The sequence below is a fragment of the Callorhinchus milii genome, unplaced genomic scaffold (genome assembly GCF_018977255.1).
Source record: "Callorhinchus milii isolate IMCB2004 unplaced genomic scaffold, IMCB_Cmil_1.0 Scaffold5, whole genome shotgun sequence".
Classification (NCBI taxonomy): Eukaryota; Metazoa; Chordata; class Chondrichthyes; order Chimaeriformes; family Callorhinchidae; genus Callorhinchus; species Callorhinchus milii.
Genome location: NW_024704746.1, coordinates 50154551 through 50176053, shown reverse-complemented (window position 1 = coordinate 50176053; position 21503 = coordinate 50154551). Strand labels below are relative to the sequence as shown.

At 41.4% G+C, this 21503-nt stretch overlaps 1 protein-coding gene across 1 annotated transcript in view; it reads left to right on the top strand.

Moving 5' to 3' along the window:
- Window positions 1-21503, top strand: part of nup205 (nucleoporin 205) — a 56928-nt gene that overhangs the window by 293 nt on the left and 35132 nt on the right. The window contains exons 2-14 of the mRNA XM_007911233.2: window positions 2947-3089; window positions 3361-3532; window positions 6986-7130; window positions 9082-9241; window positions 11336-11564; window positions 12415-12579; window positions 13228-13403; window positions 14936-15052; window positions 16695-16832; window positions 17541-17691; window positions 17916-18121; window positions 19641-19823; window positions 20424-20474. Coding sequence (XP_007909424.1) covers window positions 2947-3089; window positions 3361-3532; window positions 6986-7130; window positions 9082-9241; window positions 11336-11564; window positions 12415-12579; window positions 13228-13403; window positions 14936-15052; window positions 16695-16832; window positions 17541-17691; window positions 17916-18121; window positions 19641-19823; window positions 20424-20474 — 2036 coding nt within the window. The remainder of the gene's footprint in view (window positions 1-2946; window positions 3090-3360; window positions 3533-6985; window positions 7131-9081; window positions 9242-11335; window positions 11565-12414; window positions 12580-13227; window positions 13404-14935; window positions 15053-16694; window positions 16833-17540; window positions 17692-17915; window positions 18122-19640; window positions 19824-20423; window positions 20475-21503) is intronic.

The window sequence follows — 21503 nt, the reverse complement described above, 5'->3', positions numbered from 1 at the left end:
CGCGAGCGGTGGGCGCGGGTGGACGGGCTCTGCGGTTTTGTCGGCTCAGAGACGTGTGGCCGAGAGCAGCGTGACTCGGGCCGGAGTGGCCTGAGCCCCACTTTGGGTCCGCTGCCGCTTCTTCCCACACACGTTACCCGCACCGCACGCACACCTGTGTTGGTTAGACACGTTCACCCGATGACCCCTCTTGTCTTGTCGGCTGGACGTTAAAGATCTCGTGATAATCAGAATTATTCTTGCATTTGATGGGTATCAGCCCAATAATATCACACTCTCACCTCTGAGTCAGAAGGTTGTGGGTTCATGTTGGGGTTTGGATTGAGCCATCGTTGGTACAAATTATGGTACCAATTGGGATTGGAAGTCTTAATTCAAAACTGATGCTCCAGTGTAGTGCTGCGGGTGTTTTGCATTGTTGGATGTGTCCTTTCTTCGATGAGACATTAAACTGAGCTCCTCATCTGCCTGTTCAGGTGGATGTTAAATATCCCGAAGTATGATTTGAAAAGAGAAATGAATTTCTCCCGGTATACTGGCCAACAATCCCCCTCTCTCAAATGAAAAAAATTGGTTACTCACTCCATGGCTGTTTGTGGGACATTGCTGTGTGCAATGGGCAGCTATGGTTTACCCACAAAATATGCAGTCAGTACACTTCACAGTATATCCTGTGCAGTACTTTTGAGATGTCTAAATGACCTGATAAGTCACTATATTTCACAACATATACTGAAAGTTCAGTGAGTGGATATTTTTGTCGGCAAACACCGCAGCCAATTTATGCACTTCAATGTCCCCCAAAGGAAATGAACAATTTTATCTGAGATTATCAGATAGGACTCCTTTGTCTTTTCCAATAATGCTATAGTATAAATGTACAGCTGGACAAGCAGATGGAACCTCACCTTAATGTTTCACGCAAAGGACAGCACTTCTGGTAATGCATTTCTTCCCCCAACTCTGTGCTGGAGTGTTGACGAAGACTGTATTTGAACCCCCAGCCTTCTGACTGAGGAATGCAACTAACTGTTGTGAGCAGACTGCTGCATTTTGACCACAAATATACAGTCAATTCACTTTATAGTGTATTCTGTGAAGCACTTTGCGGTGTCTAGAAGATGCGAAAAGCACTATATCAAATGCAAGGATTATTATTTATTATAACTGAGCTAGGCTGACAACTTTAGGTGCCCTTGGAGCAAAAGTGGGTGACTGACTGCTCTGGCCAATAACTCCCCTGATTTGTAATTAATTTAAGGTTTGTTTCTGCTTTTGCTGACAAAGACAATAGTCACAACACTTCACAGTAAAATCTTGTGATTTGGTATTTGTAGCAGAAGCCAATTTAAGATTTATTGACAATGTGATAAGATGCTATGTCAAATACAAGGATTATAATTTATTAAATAAGCAGGGCAATGCAACAGAACTGTTTAAGGTGTTTTGAGTATAATTGTTTGGTCAAGACATGATGGTACCAATTGGGATTGAAAGTCTTAATTCAAAACAAGAGAATAAAATAATGGGCTTATGCTGAGGCTTCACCTAAACCTGAGCATTAGAGGAGTGATGAAACCCCATGAAATAATTCTCATATCAACTGCTTTCAATGAACAATTGTGGAACCTGTTTTTAAAAAAAGATAAACCTGTAAAAGTTCTCAAAACTTTTGATAGCCATATTTTATGTCTGCATGCTAAATATTTTTGGGGGGATTTCTGCAATACTGCAATCAGCATCTGAAAGGGAATTGGTTAATATTTCTGTCATGATTTAATTGGAGTTTACAGGAGCTTGAAGGTGGGTCAGTGAAAGCACTGTTGAAGAGCTCAGCCTTCAGGTTGGATTTGAAAGCTGACGAGGGAATGTGAGCAGAGGGATTTTGGCAGAGAGTTCCAGAGGGAGGGTGGTTTGAAGCAGGCAACAACAACAAAATTACATTTATAGAGCGCCTTTCACGTCAGGAGGATGTCCCAAAACGCTGAACAGTCAGGTATCGGGGCCCAAGCATGGCGGAGGGGTAGTTTAGGGGTGAGGGAAAGCAGAGAGGTGGGAGGTCAATCAAAGGCACGATCGAAGAGAAGGGTCTTGAGACCGGCCTTGGAGGAAGCGAGGCGAAGGGGCCATGGGATGGAGTTCCAGAGTGTGGGGTCAGAGAGGCTGAAAGCCCAGCCACCGATGGTAGGGCGGATTGGGCAGGAGATATGGAGCAGACCAGAGCCGCTGAACGGAGGCAGGAGTCGAGCAATGTTTCATAGATGGAAACAAGAACTTGGTCAGAGCATAGATGAAAGGTTTGAAAGAGAGCTGAGGATTGAAAAAAGCAGTGAGATTCTGCACAGGCTCACTGATTCAAATGCCAGTGCCTAAGATGAGGAGATAATAATTGCAAGTGTGGGAGCCCAAACAACAAAAACCACAATTCATTTATATCGCCCTCTTCATGTGGGGGTAATGTCTCTGATATTAGGGGGAAGAGCTGAGGAGGGAAGGAGAATATGGCTGAAATGACAGTTGAAGAGATAAGTCTTTAGCCAGATTTTAAAAATACAGGAATTCAAGAGAGCAGGAGCAGACTGGTTGAAGGTTTGCCCTTTTATGGTAGAAGGCTAAATTGATGCCCTGTCTTACTTGATAATTTTTCAACCCAAGTTGCCCACAAAATTCTGACCTTGGAAAAGCTCAAGTTGTTTGAAACGTAACCTAGTAAATTAGAAAGTGAAACAATTTAAGGAAATTAATTTTAGGTAGTATGAATACAATCTCAAAATAGACATGTTGCAAAAATAGTCCTATTTCATAAATGTATCAGCTGTAAACCTGAGTCTTTCTGCCTCAGATTCCTACCACCCAACCTAGTCCAATGTTTTGCATGACACAGTAAATGTAGCTTTGCATTTTCTTTGCAACTTTCAAGTCTGACTGATGGTTTATTTTCTGCAGCTGCCAGTTTGTGGGGACCTTACAAAGATATCTGGCAGACAGTAGAGAACGCGATTTGGAAACGTCAGCCTGAAGCAATCCATCTCTTAGATCTTATCCTCAAAAAACACAAACCGGACTTCATCTCCCTCTTCAAGAACCCCGTAAGTTTTGAACCACAGACTTTCTCAATAAGAATGAATTGAATGGGGGAAGTGGCTGCAACACATTTTGAATTATAAAATGACAATTTTTTTGAAGCAGAACCAATGATATGAAAGATAACAGTTAATGGGATCATAGCAAGGAACACATTACAAGTGTCAAATGCTTGCTGAAGAAAACATAATTGGGAAGTATTTTTGAACTTTGTGCATTTTGGTAGTGGAATTCTTGCAATAAAATAATGTTTGGCTTCCTTTGCTTCTCTGTTAGGCTAAAAATGTTCAGCACAGAGAGAAGGTGAAGAAAGCGAGCATTGAGGGCATTTCTATCCAGGGCCAGCAGGGCACAAGGCTGCTTCCAGAACGACTGATCAGTGAGGCTTTCATCTTGAGCGACCTCTTTGATATTGGGGAGCTAGCTGCAGTAGAGCTGCTGCTGGCAGGTGTGTTCATGATAAGTTTCTTTTGCACCACGTGATAATATACATGCACTAAGAGTCAGGGTTGTCAACATTTCAAGACAGTCTTCTTCGGTGTGCTTTTTCCAACACATGAATGACAATATTCGTTTTCAATTTTTCTGTTCATTCTCTTAAGTTTTATTTTTGATTGTTACCCCACACCACAGTTCAATTGGTAGTGAAAATATTGAGATAATGTGAGCATCCCATAGAGCAATGGGCATCTTTGTTGTGGGTCTTCTGAATATAAGCATTCTGGTTAGCCCTCTTGCTCTGGGTCAGAAGGCTGTTCATTCAACCCTATACAACCAAGACTATACTGACCTTATAGTTTGGGATGACACTGGGATGATATGCTGTAGGTGCTGTCTTTCAGGTGAGATGTTAAACTGAGGTTCCATCTGCCTGTTTAGATACAAGTGTACATTAAATATCCAGACCGGCAATCCCTCAGATTAAAAAATTGCTCATTCACTTCAGGTCTTCTGTGTTCATCAATAAATAGTCAGAACACTACTGAAAACTCAGGAGCACTTTGAGTAACTTTGATGTGAGAATAATCTTACAGTTTTTGATAAGGTGCTATGTTAAATACAGTGATTATAGCTATTACTCAAATAGCTATTACTCGAATAAAAATAATTGTTTTGGATGCACTTCACACTGGAAGTGAGTGATATGAATTTTAAGTCCCTTTTCTCATCTTTTGAACATGGTGACTCATTTTTGAGATTTTAGTTCTAGGAGTAGCAAGCCCTCAACCAAGAGGCAATTCATATCATGTGACTCTGAATGATGAGAATTAAGCACACAACTTTGTATCACAGCCAAGAACAGCTGTGTCATTCTCCTGACATTTACACATTGGTTATTGAAGTGCTCATTGAAAAGCAATTGAATTCTGATTCTCCTTCTGCTCAGATCAGGAATGGTGATGTCCATTTTAGAGCCCTGTTTTAAATGAGCTAATGAGACGCAAGCTAGGCAGCAACCCTGAGATCTTTTTGATCTGTGGTGAACCACCACGGCACATTTGACTTAGTAAGTAAATGGGAACAAAGATACAAATATTTATTTGGTGATTGAAAGGATAAAGATAAATAATTATTTTTATATCAGTTTTAAAATAAATTGTGCATGTTTGTACGAGGTATTATGCAGTGAGGCACTGAAATGTTTCTTTTTGAGAATCCATGGTGTTCTGATATCCTGAATAGAATGCTGTCTCCTTTCCACCATCTGTGGCTGTACCCTCAGCCACTTCATCCCAAACCTGTGGAACTCCTTTGCCATCCACCTCTTTATCCTTTGACACAAAAATGGATGGCTAGCACTCTGCATTTGTGTTACACAGGGTGATTGTCAGAATACAAGTCACAGTGTTTCAGTAAATTGAAGTTAGAAATTGTCAGCTGTTGTAAAAACGTGACAGGAGGAAAACAATCTTGTTTAACTCTGAATTTTCAGAAACACAAGGGATCCCTTTGGGTAATATTATGATGTGTGAAACGTCTGAATGCACAGCTAATCTCAGAAAGGTTAAAAAAAATCTTAAAAAAAACAGCTAGTATGAGCTCATGAACTTGTACCCAAATGCTTCATTTATTATTAATGAGTTGAATAAGATTCAGCTCATGGAAACATCAAAGTATACTTCGCTTTCGTGAAGTTCTGTTGCTCTGTGACTCTTGTATGTCGAGTTGCAGTGAGGAACTGAAATATTTCTAAATTTCACTGGGGATGCTTATTGCACTTGATATAGTACCTTTTACGTCAAGAGGATGTCTAAAAGTGATTCACAGGATTTACTGTAAATTGGGGTGACTGTATTTTGTACATGAAAGCAGAAGCTAATTTGCTCACAACAATATCCAACTGGCCATGAAGTCAACAACCAATTTATCTGTAGGATTGTTGGCCAGGAGAAGACATTCTATGATTTGTTCTTCCAGGTCCCCTGCCTCGCCTTGCCCCACCATTGGCTGGCGAGCTTTCAGTGACTCTGCCCCCAACCTCTGGAACTCCATCCCGCAGACACTCCACCTTGCCTCCTTCAAGACTCATCTTAAGACCCTGCTCTTGGACCTTGCCTTCGATCACCCTCCTTTCCCCTCCCTCCTCCCCCCCACTCCCCGATCCCAACCCCCATCTCGAGTCCAAAACACTGATTGTCCAGTGCCTTGGGATGTCTTCCTGACATAAAAGGCACATACAAATGTAATTTTGTAGTTGTTATGACATTCGGGGAAAGTTAGGAACTTTGAATTCAGAAGAATACATTTATAGGCTTGTTGGTGTGAATTCTTGGCCATCAAAAATCTGAATAACAGAACAGTGATTTCCTCTGGTTAACCAGGGATGACCAGTGCTTTCAGTTTCTTAGATTCTGTAAAAATAAAAGTACAGTACCTGGTTGGTGCAGACTGAGTACTAATTGGCCTGAAAGATCACCTTATAATCCTTAGATTTGATACAGTAACTTGTGTTGCCGAAACATCTCACAAAGCTTTGCAGGATTTTGTTGTAAAGTGTTGTAAAATTTGTAGGCCAAAGTGGCAGTCACTTTGTACACAGTAATGTCCTACAAATGGCCACGAGGTAAATATGTCAGCCTGATGCAGTGGTAGCACTTTCCCCTCTGAGTCAAAAGGTTGTGGTTACACATATTCTAAGGTGACACTCTAATGCATCGCTGGGGTTACATTGGATTAACGATGGTGTCGTCCCTCGGATGAGACGTTAAACCGAGGACCCGTATGCCTGTAAACGTTAAAGATCCCATAGCACGATTCGAGAAGAGAGTTGCTCCCGGTGTCCTGGACAACGATCCCCCAAATAAAATTGGTTGACTCACTCCATGACCGTTTGTGGGACATTGCTGTGTGCCAGTTTTACCCAGAAAATACACAGTCAATCCACTTTACAATATATCCTGTGAAGTACTCTGGGATGTTTCAGTGATGTGATAAGGTGCTATATCAAATGCAAAGAATATGATGATTATTCTTATCAAATTAGCAATTTTATCTTTAGGAATGTTGACCAAGACACCAGGAGTATTTAACGTCAACTTAAATGGATGGGTAGGACATTGCTTTAGCATGTCTTTTGAAGCACTCCCATAGAATATCAGCTAAGACTGAGCTCAAGGTCCCCATCTGGTACTAGAACCGACAACTTGTGACTCAGAGAGAAGTATTCCCAACTGAGCCAAACTGACAACATAAATAGGAACTTCAAGCCTCAGTCACATGGAAAAAGTCTCAAGCTTTATTTTCCTGACTTGAAAGCAGTTTTTTGACTACTTGAAAAAATAAAAATTAACAAATGATTGGCTCAGGGCACCGTTGGCTCAGAACTGTGTTCTGATAAGTGGCCTCAGTGAAAATGGAATACACTGTACTGTACATTCATTTGACTGTTTTGGCTTTATAGGTGAGCATCAGCAGCCCCGATTTCCTGGCTTGACGCGTGGTTTGGTGGGAATCCTGTTGTTCTGGGATGGAAAGAGATGCATTGCAAACTCCTTGCGTTCACTCATACAATCACGACAAGGCAAGACATGGACCTTGGAACTCAGGTCTGTTTTCAACAGCTCTAGAATTTGCCAGCATTCTAACAAGCACATTTTGCTGTCATCTATATGAAGTGACTCAGAAACCATCTTTGTGTCTCATTTGCAAATATTATCTTTCAATCCCTATAGAAATGCAGTTGAATGAAATGCACAAAGCATTACAAGTTATTTTTTGACCGTTTGAAAATGTTCTACTTGTTGAAATTTTCTCTTAAGAATCCCTATAATAAAACCAAATCACTTTGTAAGGAATGTGTCACAGTGTGTTGAATTGAGCTAAGCAGTCTAAGAAAGTCCTGGTTTTGGTCTGTTGCAGCAGTGGGGATACCAACATTTACTGATCTCTTGCCATGCTGGGGGAAATGAACTGAGAGTACCTGCATCCTACTTTCCATCTGGATGTTAGGTGATCTGAATTGCCTCCACTGTTGAAAAGCCCTTTGACACTTGTTGTTTGGTATTGGGCGGGAGGACCATTACTCACACTGTGGGTTTCCTACGTGCTTAGGCCATTGCCTTTGGTTGAAGAAAAAGGGACTTCTACCCTATAATTCATAATCAAATTCTTGAAGTTGAAATTGAAAAATATTTAAGTCCGTAGATACAAAAATGGTTATTTTTCTATAAGATAAGTCTGGCCAATACTCGCTATATATTTTTAAAACAAACATTTTGTGTGAATGTTCTTATTTTACATCTGATGTGTGAGAATTTGAATGAGTCTTTTTCTGCAAAAGTTCAGGCGCACAGGGTAATGTTTCTACTGTAGATTTTGAAATGGATGGAGAAAAGTGATTATGATCCCCATTGTGAAAATTAATTCCCTACAAACTGATTTACAAAGCTGGCTTCGGATTAATTCATGGTGAAATGACTGAACCTGTGACTTCTTGTTGTAAAACAGCTTGCATTCTTCTGAGCAGCTCCTGTTGTAATCTTTATGAAGTGATTGGCCATAATCTTGTCTATACTGTTCTTCAAAATGCTAAACATAGCTGTTTTATAACTGTTTGGATCTATACATTGAGAGTTGTATCAAATTTGGGCAAATATGTAATTGTCAAAGTTGATGTATGTAAGTGTCTTAAATTAATGTGGGAAACCAAGGTATCTGAGAGATGTTTCTTTGTACTGCTGGTTAGTTTATTATACACATACACAACAATTTTCATTTTATAGCATCCTTCATGTAGGATAATGTTTCTGAGTGCTTTGCAAAGATGAGGTCCGACACCCAGAGGGGGAAGGTGACTATAGGATGGTTGAGGAGGCAGGTTTAAAAGTAAGATTACAGACTTTAGGATTTAAGGAGATAGAGAGGTGGTGGGAGTGAGTACCAGAAGTTGTGGGCATAGAAACAAAAGACCACCACTGTTGGTTTGGAGAAGGCAAGAGCTATGCAACCAGCTGATTGGATTGCAGTATTTAAACAGTATTTTCTCCCTCTCCCTGGAGTCCAATCTGCTCCACCTGCTGAGAGAGCAGGAAAGGAGATTGGGAAGGCAAAAGAGGACTGAGTTAGTGTGGTTAGAACTGGAGTATGGGCAGATCTAAGTACACATAGCCGTAGGACAAGCCGTGAAGAATTCCAGTCCAATTTGTTAAGCCTTTATTTTGTTTCTCTTTTGTGCTCTGCCGGCAACACATTCCATTCCTTGGCCAAAAGCCTTGGCAAACACCTGTTCCTCACCCTTTTCCAATGCTGTTCTTGGTCTGACCACCAAAGTATACAAGAGCAGCCTGACTGATGCAGATCCATTTTTGTTTAATTGTTTCATTAATTGATGTATTTCATGAATTGATTTCATTAACCAATTATTGGTTATAGTCACCCCCAAAGTGCATCTGAAATAAGATCTGTTTGGAGGAACGAGGAGAGGAAAAAGAAAATGCCAAATGCTGGAAAATCACTCCTGAAATGCATGGATTTCACAAGTTAATATTTGCTTTGCAGTTCAGAGCTGGTGTCCATGACAACACGATTCACAGATGAGCTGATGGAACAAGGCCTGACTCAGAAGATCCTGAATTTGATAAATCAAATTAACCTCCACAACGAGTTTGATAAACTGCAGGGTGCACGAGGCTTGGGCAATGAATCTCATCGCAAAGGGGTAAGAACGCAAGTGTATTTAATTTCTTCAGTAGGTGCAGAAATAAGGAATGGAAATGCCTGACTGTCCAGTGCCTTGAGACGTCCTCCTGACGTGAAAGGTGCTATACACAAGTAATTTGTATTGCATGAATTGTGCATTGAGTCTATTTGGCTATCAGTAGACCTATATTGACAGCCATTTATTTGTAGCTGCTGCTAGTTATTCTCTTACTCAATGAAACCATCTCCTACGAATTCGGAAACTCAGTGGAATTTTATATTGAATGTTGGTTGGGTTGATGCATGCAAACAATTGTAACACAACCGCAGTGATGCTAACGATTTCATCGTGAGTAAAACTCATTGATTCATACAGTCTTTCAAGCTTTGAGATGGTCTTTCTGGCCATAGTTGATTTTGAGGGTCATGGGCTGGGCCAATAAAAAAGTGCAGTCACACTTATTCCCTGGAATCCGCTACAAACCCGCTATAACGTAGTTTCTGCCCTGTGGGTCTCGCTGTTTGCCTGATGTTACTGTCGATGGGGCAGCTCCGGATTCGTATATGTGGGTGGGAAATGGGCGTCATTTGGTGCTGTTGTGATTGTATGTTTGTGAGTGTGTGTGTGTCTCTCATCTGTTTGGGAGTGTGTGAGTCTCCCATGTGTTTGAGTGTGTGTGTGTCCCTCTCTGTGTTTGTGAATGTGTGTGTGACTCTCTCTCTGTTTGAGTGTATCTGTGTGAGTGTCTCTATGAATGTCTTTCACTATGTTTTTATGAGTCTGTGTGTGAACGTATATCTGCGTGTTTGTGAGTGTCTGTGTGAGTATGTCTCTATGTATGTATATGTGTTTGTGTTTCTATGTATATGTCTGTGTGTCTCTCCTCTGTATGTTTGTGAGTGTGTCTGTGTGTTTCTTCTGTATGTGTGTGTTTGAGTGTCTCTGTGTGAATGCGTATGTATGTGTCTCTCCTCTATGCGTATCTGGGCCCCTGCTCGCCCCTCTGTGGGTCCCTGTGTCTGGGTGCAGTTGCCATGTCCTGAGAGGCAGGAGGTGGTGAGCTCCTGTAGCCTCGCTGGTGTCCATGTGTGCCCCCAGAAAAAAAAATGGGCCACCCAGTTTTTGTTAAAGAAGTAAGTAATATTTTTTTGGAACAATCTAATATGTGTTATTTCCTCATGTTTAGTTTTGATCAGTAAAGTGAAAAAATGTAGGTTTGCAGTAAAATGCACCTGAATAGTACCAATTAACTTCTTTCGCCCTGCCCGCAATTTTCCGCAGGATCTGCAAATCGCCTTGCAAATATTTCTGCACTTTTCTATTGTCCCAGGTCATAGGCAACTATATTTTACCAAATTGGCATTGTGGTTAAGCAGGTGGCTGCAAAGGGTGAGATAATAGGTTGTCATGCTCTTCCTAATTCCGAGTCCGTTGTTAACCAAATCTACAATTTCTATGGTTCTGCTACTGCATAGTGGAGCATGTTGTCCAGAGTACATAGAGAAAAGCAAACAGAAGTGTTCAGAGCTTCAGCAGGACTTTGGAAGGAGCAAATAACCTGTCTTTAGTATTTTTGTTATGGAACATGCAAAAAGTTTAATGCAGAGAATTGGCTTTGGATGCTAAGTAAAGCATCGTCAAGCATAAGTAGAAAATTTATAGTCGACAACAGAATGGCAGGCAGCACCGAACCATAAAGCAAGGAAATGAACTTTATTGGTGCATATGAAGCATTTGAACTAGGAAAATGTAGCTGATTTGTCATGTCAAAACAGTAGTGTATCATTGCCAAATTTGTTTTGGAGGGTATTTTCCAAGACGCAGATATCATAACTCATTGGGAAGAGCCCAGACGTGAAACAACTGATGCAGTGTAACGGTTAGTTTATATTGGAAAGGTATGAGGATGAACAGAATTGCTCCTTTGCTGCCATTAAGAATTAAGAACTAAAAAAGGAAGTCAAATGTGACTGTGTTGGGCTTGAAGCGTTCTACAGTTATATCCTTTTCCTTTGAATTTGGACAATTTTGCTGGTTCTATTATTTCTCCTGATGACACGATTTTGCAGGAATACTCAAACCGCTAACATGTTTTTTTTCCCCAACTCTTAGGTTACGGATCTGATAAAAGAATGCAGGCAGTCCCTGGCAGAATGCCTTTTTGCATGGACGTGTCAGTCACCACTGGGCAAAGACGACACGTTGTTCTTGATCGGCCATCTTGAGAATGTCACGGCAGAAGCTGATGGCTCATTAGATGACGTGAATCTGGCCCTGCTCATGGCGTTACTCTATTGCTTTGATGTCAGTTTTTTGGAGCACGGCACTGAGGACAGAGAAGGTATGACCAAGATTAAAATGTGACCACCACAACTGTCATTTAGCAATATCTATATGCTCCCTCTTGATAACATCACCTGCAAACATGGGGTTAACTTCCCCATGTATGCGGATGACACCCACTTCTTATCTCTCTGCCTCCACCCTTGACTCAAGGACCACTGCTTTCCTGACAGAATGTCTGTCAGACATCAAGTCCTCGATGAGAGCTAACTTTCTTCAGTTGAACGTCAACAAGACCGAAGCTCTCCTGATTGGCTCCCGTCAGCGCCTCCATACCTCAGGCACTGACAGCATTGCCATCCATGGTTGCACTGCATACACCACCTTAGTAAGCCAGTCTGGAACTTTGGGGGTCTTGTTTAACCCTCATATCCTTTCTACCCCATATCTGTGCCATGACATACTCTGCCTTTCCCCACCTCCGCAACATCACCCAGCTCCGCCACTGTCTCACTCTGCAGATCACCAAAACCCTCATACACGCTTTCATTACATCAAAGCTTGACTATGCTGCTGAAATGTTCAAAAAATTTGCATTTATATACCGGCCTTCACGTGGGATCATTTTACGTCATGCTCATGGGTATTCCGAGCAAGGAGGTGGATGGGTTGATGTGACTCTATTAAAGACTTGATTAAAGACGCAGATAATTCACCCATATTTGAAGACCGATTGAGAGGGTGCTTGAGAGAGGAATTTTCAAGGGATGGGGTTAAAGTAAATAAAGATTTGGTTATATCATTGGGCATGTTATTTTGATCCTAAAGCAAATTCATTCTATGCAATTTTGGATTCCAAGTTCCATTCAGGTTCCTCTGAATTTTTATCTTTTTTTCTCTCCTCTTAGAACTTATTCATCAGCTGCCATTATTGACAGAAAGGCAGTATGTTGCTGCTATCCACTGCAGATTGCAGAACTCCCAGCCCTGGAAACTTCCGGGCCTGCAAGCTGTTGTCAGACTGGCCTGGGCCTTAGCTCTGCGAGGGATCTCACAGTTGCCTGACACTACTGGTAAGATTCTTTGTGATTTCCGCCCCCACCCCCTCACTCTGCTTACTTGCAATTCTGCTCTTTCTTATGTTGAAACAAATCTGCAAAAAATAAAAACTTATTCCTGCTAAATTGTGGAATGAGCTGAGATTCCAGGTTTTACCTTTTAATTCAGAGAGATGCATTTATATTACGCCTGTTTATTTTAAAATAGAAATTCTACTTCAGTCATCGTGGTATTCTTTTATTGTATCCCTGACCCTGACACAACTGAAGGAAGCATTTCCACTCTATGGGCTTCTCCCTCCCATTAAGAGGATTGTACACTGTTAAAAAATGTAGTTTTTTAATTTTTAAGAGAAATATTTTCAGCGAAGTGCCACTCCATGGCTATGTCTTCACATTAACTAGCGAGGTCAATTTTGTTTGGAGCTCCCTCTGGTGGTATATATTTATTGCAGCAGACAAATCTGAGTTGTTTTGAAACATTTATCTTAAGAGTTTAAATATTTGAACATTTGGCATACCTTGCACATGTGTGCCTATAAAATACATTTCCCCCCTAATTTATGTATTCATAAGCAGTTATTGTGTGTATTGATTCTTGAATAGCGATCCTGTAATTGTTGTCTTTGTGATTTGCTTTCTCTTTTTCCAAAAAAAATCTAGCATTGACTGAATTTACAGAGGCAGATGAGTTGATCGCAGAGATGGCTGTAAGCCAAAATGCCTTCCTCTTTCTCACTGAAGCTTTGGTTGGGGCCGACGGTTTATACCAAGAGGAGTTCTACATCCGCAGGGTTCACAACCTCATCACTGATTTTTTGGCACTTATGCCAATGAAGGTAAATTGGAGAAGCTTCGGTAATGAAACCAACATGCCATTTTAACTAAATACGTCAGGTTGTCTTATAATTCAATGGCCTGCACATGTGTGGCCACAAAGAGGATGTAAGGCCTCAACCATATCGTGTGTGCATGACCGGCTAGATTTTGTTTCCTGAGGGCATGTGTGACCTGTTTGATTCAAACATGAATCTGATCAGCTTATGCTATTTTTTCCGATATTCTCTCAAGTTGCCAAACTCATTTTTTAGATGTTTATGTTTTGAATTGAAATTATGCAACTACTGCAGCAGGATTTGAACTTTTCAGTTGCTGGCCTTATAACTTTAGAAATGCACTATTGTGCTCTGGTCCATACTCTCATTGTAGGAGCACAAGGACTGCAGTGGTTTAGAGAGAAGGCCAACTGTGCACCTTCTCACCTGCTAGGGAAAGGCAGTACATGTAGGCTCTATCAGTGATGTTCACACACTGAGATGAATTGCAAAAAAAACTTGATTTGTATTTTCTCAGTCAGACTTATCACTTCATAAAGTTGAGGGAATAAAGAGGCTCCTGCACAGCAAATAGTGAAATTATTCATCTTTGTTATATCATTTAAAATGAATGATATGTTCAGTTGAATTTACACAAATTATTAATTATGAAGAAATTATTATTTATGAGAGCAGAGCGCACCTGGCTGTCCTGAAGAATTTGAATTATTACAGAACTTTAAAACCATTAATAATTGCTCCATTAAAACAATGTATTCAGAAGCTTGAAGCAGCAGAATCTACTTTACCCAGCATTTACTGGCTATACCGAGTTTCCTTGAGAAGTTGGTGGGCCTTCCCATTAAAGTGCTGGAGTTTTTGGCTATGGTTCTCACATTATGTTGTGCAATTCCAGAATACACAGCCAGTTTATTTTGTGAGATCTCTTTGACATGTCTGCCATAACATTATTCCTAATTACTTTTGTATTTAATGCAGAGTTCAAACTAGATTTTTTTTTATTGGAAGCTATTGTGCGTTTCCTCTTTTGTACATTTGGTTTGAAAATTGCAACTTCAAAACTACCAATGTGGTGGAATGTGGAAATTATTCATTATATATGCCTTTGTGCCTCATGGGAGACATGCTTTAGGATTGATTATGCATGACAGGTTTGCAGTATGTTTATGACAAGGGCTACATTTATTTTGACTTGTATCTGACAACCTCAAATAAAGCACAAGCCGGGCAGTTTTACAGAGCTTGCTAACAAGTGGCAGTGACACTGTTGAATTACCTCATTAATTCCAGGATATTTTAACATGTAATTCAATTTCTTGTACCAACTTTGTGAATGTGACCTTTGAAGCTAAACATGTATGACATTGACTGCAATTTGTAGTGCAATCAAACCTGAGCTTTTGAGTTACTTTTAGAAGGCTGTTGGAGGAGAGAGTTACAATGTGAATAACTGTTCTGGTTGATCACAGCTTTTGAGGTTTAGAATTTAACTGCAATTGTTAATTTAAAAAGTTGACCTTTTTTTGGTTTGGCAGGTGAAACAGCTGCGCAATCGCGCTGACGAGGATGCACGAATCATTCACATGAGCCTTCAGCTGGGCAATGAGCCCCCCTCCACTCTCCGCCGTGATCTGGAGCATCTCATGATACTGGTGAGGCGAGCAATTGCCTGGCAGTCGGATTATATTCGTGGGCAATTTTTGGGGTTAATATTACTACTTGATACAGTGCATCAAGATCAGTGAAGTTTGTGGGTACCCTGATTGCAATTTCAAGTTAAACCTCTGTTTTGACATTCTCAGCTGCTATATGTTGCAAAGGGCTCGGCAAACAGTTTCTCGTTGGAGTTAATCTGGAATGCGTTTCATGAGCTCCTTTAGGCATCTTAAATTACGTCAAATTTTGACCTGTTGGATGAAAAATGATAAATTGGTGAAATATTTAATGATTTTCAGTCCAAGCCTTTGAAAGTAAAACGTATTGTAAAATAATCGTAAACAACTTGCGGTAGGAATGGAACATTAAGATGCTTTAGTTACTTGAGGGGAAAAATGTGTCTGTGGGTCAGTGGAGTTGTTGTAGGTTTGTTTTGCTCAGCAGTGTTTAATTAATCCATCCAGCCAGGCTGATAGTAGGGCAACTACAATTAGCATCAGAGGAGTCAAATCAATCAGGGGTTCTGTTATTGCAATGCACTAATCCTTACTGGATAATAAAAGTGATAATCCTTGAATTTGATATTGTGCCTTTCATATCGGAAGAGCGTCTCCAAGCACTTCACAGGATATATAGTAAAGTTCGATCACTATTTTTTAGGCAGACAGCCAGGAAGTGAAATTGTGTGGATGTCAGGTGAGCCTTGGCTGTGTCGTCCTTCACAGTCAAAAATCCTGCCAACGTCCAGAGTTGTGCCTGAAGAACAGCCAGTTATGACAGGGACTGGAGGGTTGCCAGCACAATAGATACAGCTTGAGTTGCCAGTCACAAAATGTGAAGGAAGGAGAAAAAGTTACTTCATTTTAAGAAGTAATAATGTTTTATGATAAATTATTGCTTAAAATATTGTTTTATTGGAGAATTTTGGTTCATTTGGAAGAATATTTTTATTTGCTTTACTTTTAAAATACATCAACAGTTAACACGAAGAGAAAATTAGCTTGGCTATGCATTTTAATCTCTTTATCATAGAATGTTACGGCACAGAAGGAGGCCATTCGGCCCCTCGAGTCTGTGCCGGCTCTTTGACAGAGCAACTGACTTTTATTAACCCCACTCACCAGCTTTCTCCCCATAACTCTGCAAACATGTCTTCTCCAGATACCTACCCAGTTCTCTCTTAAAAGCTGTTATCGAATCAGACTTCACTACCCTTTCGGGCAGATCATTCCAAATTCTAACAACTCGCTGAGTGAAAACATTTCTTCTAACCTCCCCTCTGCTTCTTTTGGTAGATATCTTAAGACACACACACCTACCAGCGGAAACAGCTTTTCCTTATCTAGCCTGTCGAAACCTTTCATGATCTTGCAAGACCTCTATCAGGTCCCCGCGTAACCTTCTCTGCTCTAATGGGAAAAGTCCTAACTTTTCCAGCCTGTCCTCATAGCTAAGCTTCCCCACTCCTGGTATTTGCAGAAAATAAGTTTTGCTATCAAAACCAAACATAAATATTAAATAAAATCCTGGAGCATTAAGATGATAAATTATCTGAGTTGTGCTTTTGCAAGTATGTGAAGCCATTTGTGTTATTTTAAGAATGCTGATTGAAATGAAACCTGTTTACTGTTTTGGTAGATTGGAGAGTTGTACAGGAAGGATCCTTTTAACCTGGAACTTGCCCTTGAGTACTGGTGCCCATCAGAACCCATGCAAACCTCAACCATGATGGGCTCATTCCTTGGTGTGGCACACCAGAGGCCACCACAGCGGCAGGTAAGTCTGCAATGAGAACGAGGCATTTCATGCAGCAAGGACCATGATCACATTTGTTTCGAGGTACACAGTTCAAGTGATTGAAACAAGTAAAAGCGCGTGCATGTGACATTAAGTCGGGTAAAGCGGGAGTGGGAAGGACAGGTTGTCTCCCAAAAATGAGCAAAACTGTGATTCATTGTAGGTTAATGTTTCTACCGATCTTTACCTGTTTGTGGTAAAATGAAACAGGCTGGCTGTTCGTTCACAATTTGGAACGTGCACATTTACACATTCATAAGGATTTTTCACTCGCACAAGAAATGCATATTTAGCCTACATCTGGTGTCCACCACCATGCACAGAGGGGACAATCCGAGCATCCATTGTTGACAGATTTCCTGCATGTTCCTGTCTGTGGAAAAAGAGGTGATCATAGGTGCAGTTGAAGAGATTGGCTTTCATCCAGGGCTTAGCCACTAGAGTTGGAGACGTTAGGGGGTGGATTTAGAAAGTGATGTTACACAGGGAACATGCAGCAGTTTGCGTTAGCCCTATGGAGGGGACGAGCAGAGGAGTAAGGTCAAGAGAGACCGGGGGTGAAGAGATTTCCTGTACCATTCTATTGTAGGGTTGAAAATCTCATATGGTTTTAGGTGGTTTGGCTTTCCAACAGTATCCTTAATGAACTGGAATGTTGTAAACCTTGTCCTTCCTCTTTCCTTTTAGGTTGTTCTTTCTAAGTTTGTGAGACAGATGGGAGATATGCTGCCTCCGTCCCTGTACTTACCCTATCTAAAGATGCTGCGTGGACTGGCCAATGGACCACAGTGTGCACATTACTGCTTCAGCCTGCTCAAAGTGAATGGAAGCAGTCACGGTAAGCTTTATTCACATGAATGTTATTAGTTGAGTGAGGAACTCATTCCATCTGTTTGCAGCATAACTGGAAAATGAAAAAGTGACATATGAAAATTGTTCCAGACGATGAATTTCTCGGAGATGTGGAAAGAGCAGGCAAATGCAGTTTTATTTTGTAGTTTTAAAAAAAAAATTGTGTAAGCTTAGTAAAATGTTTTTTTCTTGTGCTGTTTCATTTTGTAGTAGAGAACATCCAAGTGGTTGGAGGCAACCCGGTGTCCTGGGAACATTTCTTCCATTCCCTGATGATGTACCACGAGCATTTAAGGAGAGACATGCCCAGCACAGATTCTGTACATTATCGACACTTGCCTTTGCGAGGCATAACACAACGAGAGATGGATGGTCTCATCGCTTTCCTGCAGCTTTCAGGCACCATCGTCAAATGGGTAATAAGGAACACATTTGTCACTTCTGCAATCCTAAGAAAGTTTTAGCAAATTAAATCTCTTTTGTCTCAGTAGCACTCTCACATTTGAGTCGCATGATTGTGGCTTCAAGCCTCACATTGGGACTTTGAGTTTCTGCTGATGAGATCAGATGAGACATTAAAACCAAGGTCGTGTCTGGCTGTTAAGATGGATGGCACTGTTTGAAGAGAAGGGAGTTTTTCCTGGTTAACAGTTTCCCCCAAATAAAATTGGGTATTCACTTGTTCGTGGGACATTGCTATGCGCAGTTGGCTTTCATTTATACTTGAACAAAGATGAAAGAGAAACTTTGAGCAATTATTGGTCCAATTCCCTTTTTCCACTGCATGTTGTTGGAAGAGGTGTCTTTTGTTCCTTGTGCTCAAACGTGTTTATCTTTCCTAACATTTGATTGCCAAACATCTGGTTGGTCATGCAACCATCCCTCAAAATAATAAATTCAACAAGCTTATTTTATTCAACAAGTAACCCTATCACCCCCATCCTCTGCTAATTCCATTGGCTCCTCATCACTCAGGATACAGTTTACGATTCTAGTCTTCCCAACTCCTCCCTCCACAAGCTGCAGATAATCCTGAACTCTGTAGCCAGTGTCCTCTCCCGCACCAAACTCAGTGACCCCATATCCTTCAGAGGATCCAGTTCAAGATCCTGATCTTCACCTACAAAGCCCTCCATAGCCTCGCCCCACCCTACCTCTGCGATCTCCTAACCCACTACCAAACTGCCTGTTTCCTCCGCTCAACTGGCTCCAGCCTGCTCCACGTCTCCTGACCCACCCGCCCACCATTGGCAGAAGAGCCTTCAGCCATTCTGCCCCCAACCTCTGGAATTCCATTCCCCAGTCGCTCCGCCTCGCCCCTTCCTTAGCCTCCTTCAAGTCCCGCCTCAAGATCCTCCTCTTCGACCATGCCATTGGCCACCTCCCCTCCCTTCTCCCTCCCGCACCCCGATCCCAGCTCGGGTCTGAAATGCTGTACGCTGTCCAGCACCTTGGGACGTTTTCCCGACGTGAAAGGAGCTATACAAATGTAATCTTGTTGTTGTTCAAAGCACTTCAGGTCCTGCTCCTCTCTACCTCTGTGACCTCCTAACCCAACTTATCCGCTTCCCCCGCTCAGCAGGCTTCAGCCTGCTTCACATCCACCGCCTTGGCCGCTCCACAATTGGCAGGTAGCCATCCAACCTCTCTGCCTTCGCATCCCACTCCATCCCACAGTCTCTCTGCCTCATCCTCTCCCTTGCCTCTTTCAAGACCTGTTTCTCATTCCTCTTCGACCATGCATTCGGTCACCATCCTAACCCTACCCTCCATCCTCCTGATCCCAACCACCAGCTCGGGTGCAGGACTGGCCAGCGCCTTGGGACATCCTCCTGACGTGAAAGGCATTATACAAATGTAATTTGTTGTTGTTGACAGAAGTCAATGCTTAATGCTGTTCTTTTCTCTGTTGCTAACCAAATGAATTTCTTGCAGAGTGAAAATGCCCGCCTAGCTCTGTGTGAGCATCCCCAGTGGACACCTGTTGTTGTTATGTTGGGCTTAATCCAGTGCAGCATCCCTCCTATGCTAAAAGCTGAGATACTGAAGACTTTGGCGGCATTCAGTAAATCGCCAGAGATCGCTGCCTCCCTTTGGCAGTCCCTGGAGTATACACAGGTATCTTCTGTCATCTAATCCGCATCTATACTCCTGTCATTTCATTCATAACTTGTCTTCACCTGACAGTCTGATGAAAATATCCAGTACTTAGCGGGACTCAAAGGACTACAACTGAACCATCAGGTGTCAGCTCAGATGAGTTGGTAGCACTCTTGTAAGTTTGGCGGTTGTGGGTTCAAGTCCCACATACGGAACTATAATACAGTTCTGGAGTTGTGCTGCATTGTCGGAGGTTCCATCCTTTGATTGAGACTTTAAACCAAGTTCGCATCTGTCCGTTCAGTAGAGGTAAAAGTGAAGGAGTTTCTTCCGGTTTCCTGGCCAAAAGTCTCCAGATAAAACTGGACATTTACTTCATGTCTCTTTTGTGGGACATTGCTGTGAGCAAATTGGCCGTGGTGTTTGTCTACAAAATATACAATCAATACACTTTACAAAAACCTGTGAAAAATCGCACAGCATTCTCGGCTTAACACTTCACAAATTCCCTTTGCTTTGTCACTGCATTGCTGGTACATGCCATAATTTGCTGTCCATTTCTCTTTATTTCACCACCAAAACAGAATGCCTTATTGGTGTTTTGTCTTCATCTTTCAGATATTGCAGACGGTCAGAGTTCCAGGCCAGAGACAAGATACTGGGATTGAGGTAGGCCACTTTGAAATCTGGCCCGCTGAATGAAAGTTAGATTACATCACTTGTGCTGAAACTTAGAAGTTGAGAGTTCAATGACATGAGTTGTCTAATCTGTTTAATTATATTAAACAGATGATTCGTACTGTACTAACCAATTACTGTAACATTAGGTGACAGATGATGTACATAAAATAAATTGATTTGTGACAGTTGGTATCCCCTGGGATTGTGCTCACTGTTAACAAATGGAGAGCATCTGAGATTTCAGTATCTTTTCTCCAGGGTTATTTAGAGAATACCCGAACCTGACAATAAAACATGTTCCGGGGAAGGATTTTGAAAAGCCTAGTACTGATTAGCTTCTACCTTACAAGAGTTGAGACCCCTTTTAATTTGTGACTACTTAGCTGAGAGCATTAACATCCATAGTGATGCAGATTAATAATAAATAAATGTTTGAGGTTACTTTTCCCCTTGCATTCGTGAATCAAACTTTTATGCAACCATTTTATATTGGTCAATCACTGCATGATTGTTTGTGGGATATTGCTGTACGCAAATTGGTTGCCATGTTCGCACTCAAAAGACACACAGTTATACCACTTTACAACCTGTGATGGTGCTTTGAGATGTCTCAGTGGCGTGGTAATGGCTGTACCAAATTTCCAAGAATAGATATTGCTTAGCAAATCTGGTTTTAGGAAGATGTACAACAGTGCCATGGCACTCTGAAACATGGTAATGGGCCATTTTGAAAACTGTAACTTGTATTCCCCCAGTCCTCCCTTCAGGTATCTGCAGCTTTTTAAAACTTAAGCTTGAATGCCCTAAAGTTAAATATTTTACAAACCTGATTACAATAATATAACCCACAGCCTTCTCTCAGAGGCAAACCACCGAGCCGATATGCAAAAATGTCTCTGCTCTTGGTTTCTTAATTTCCTCTTGTCCCATTGCATTTCTCAATACACTTTCCCACGACACTGTTCCCAACCGCTATTCTTGCTCCACAAACAATACTTTCGGTTGTCTTTGTCATTT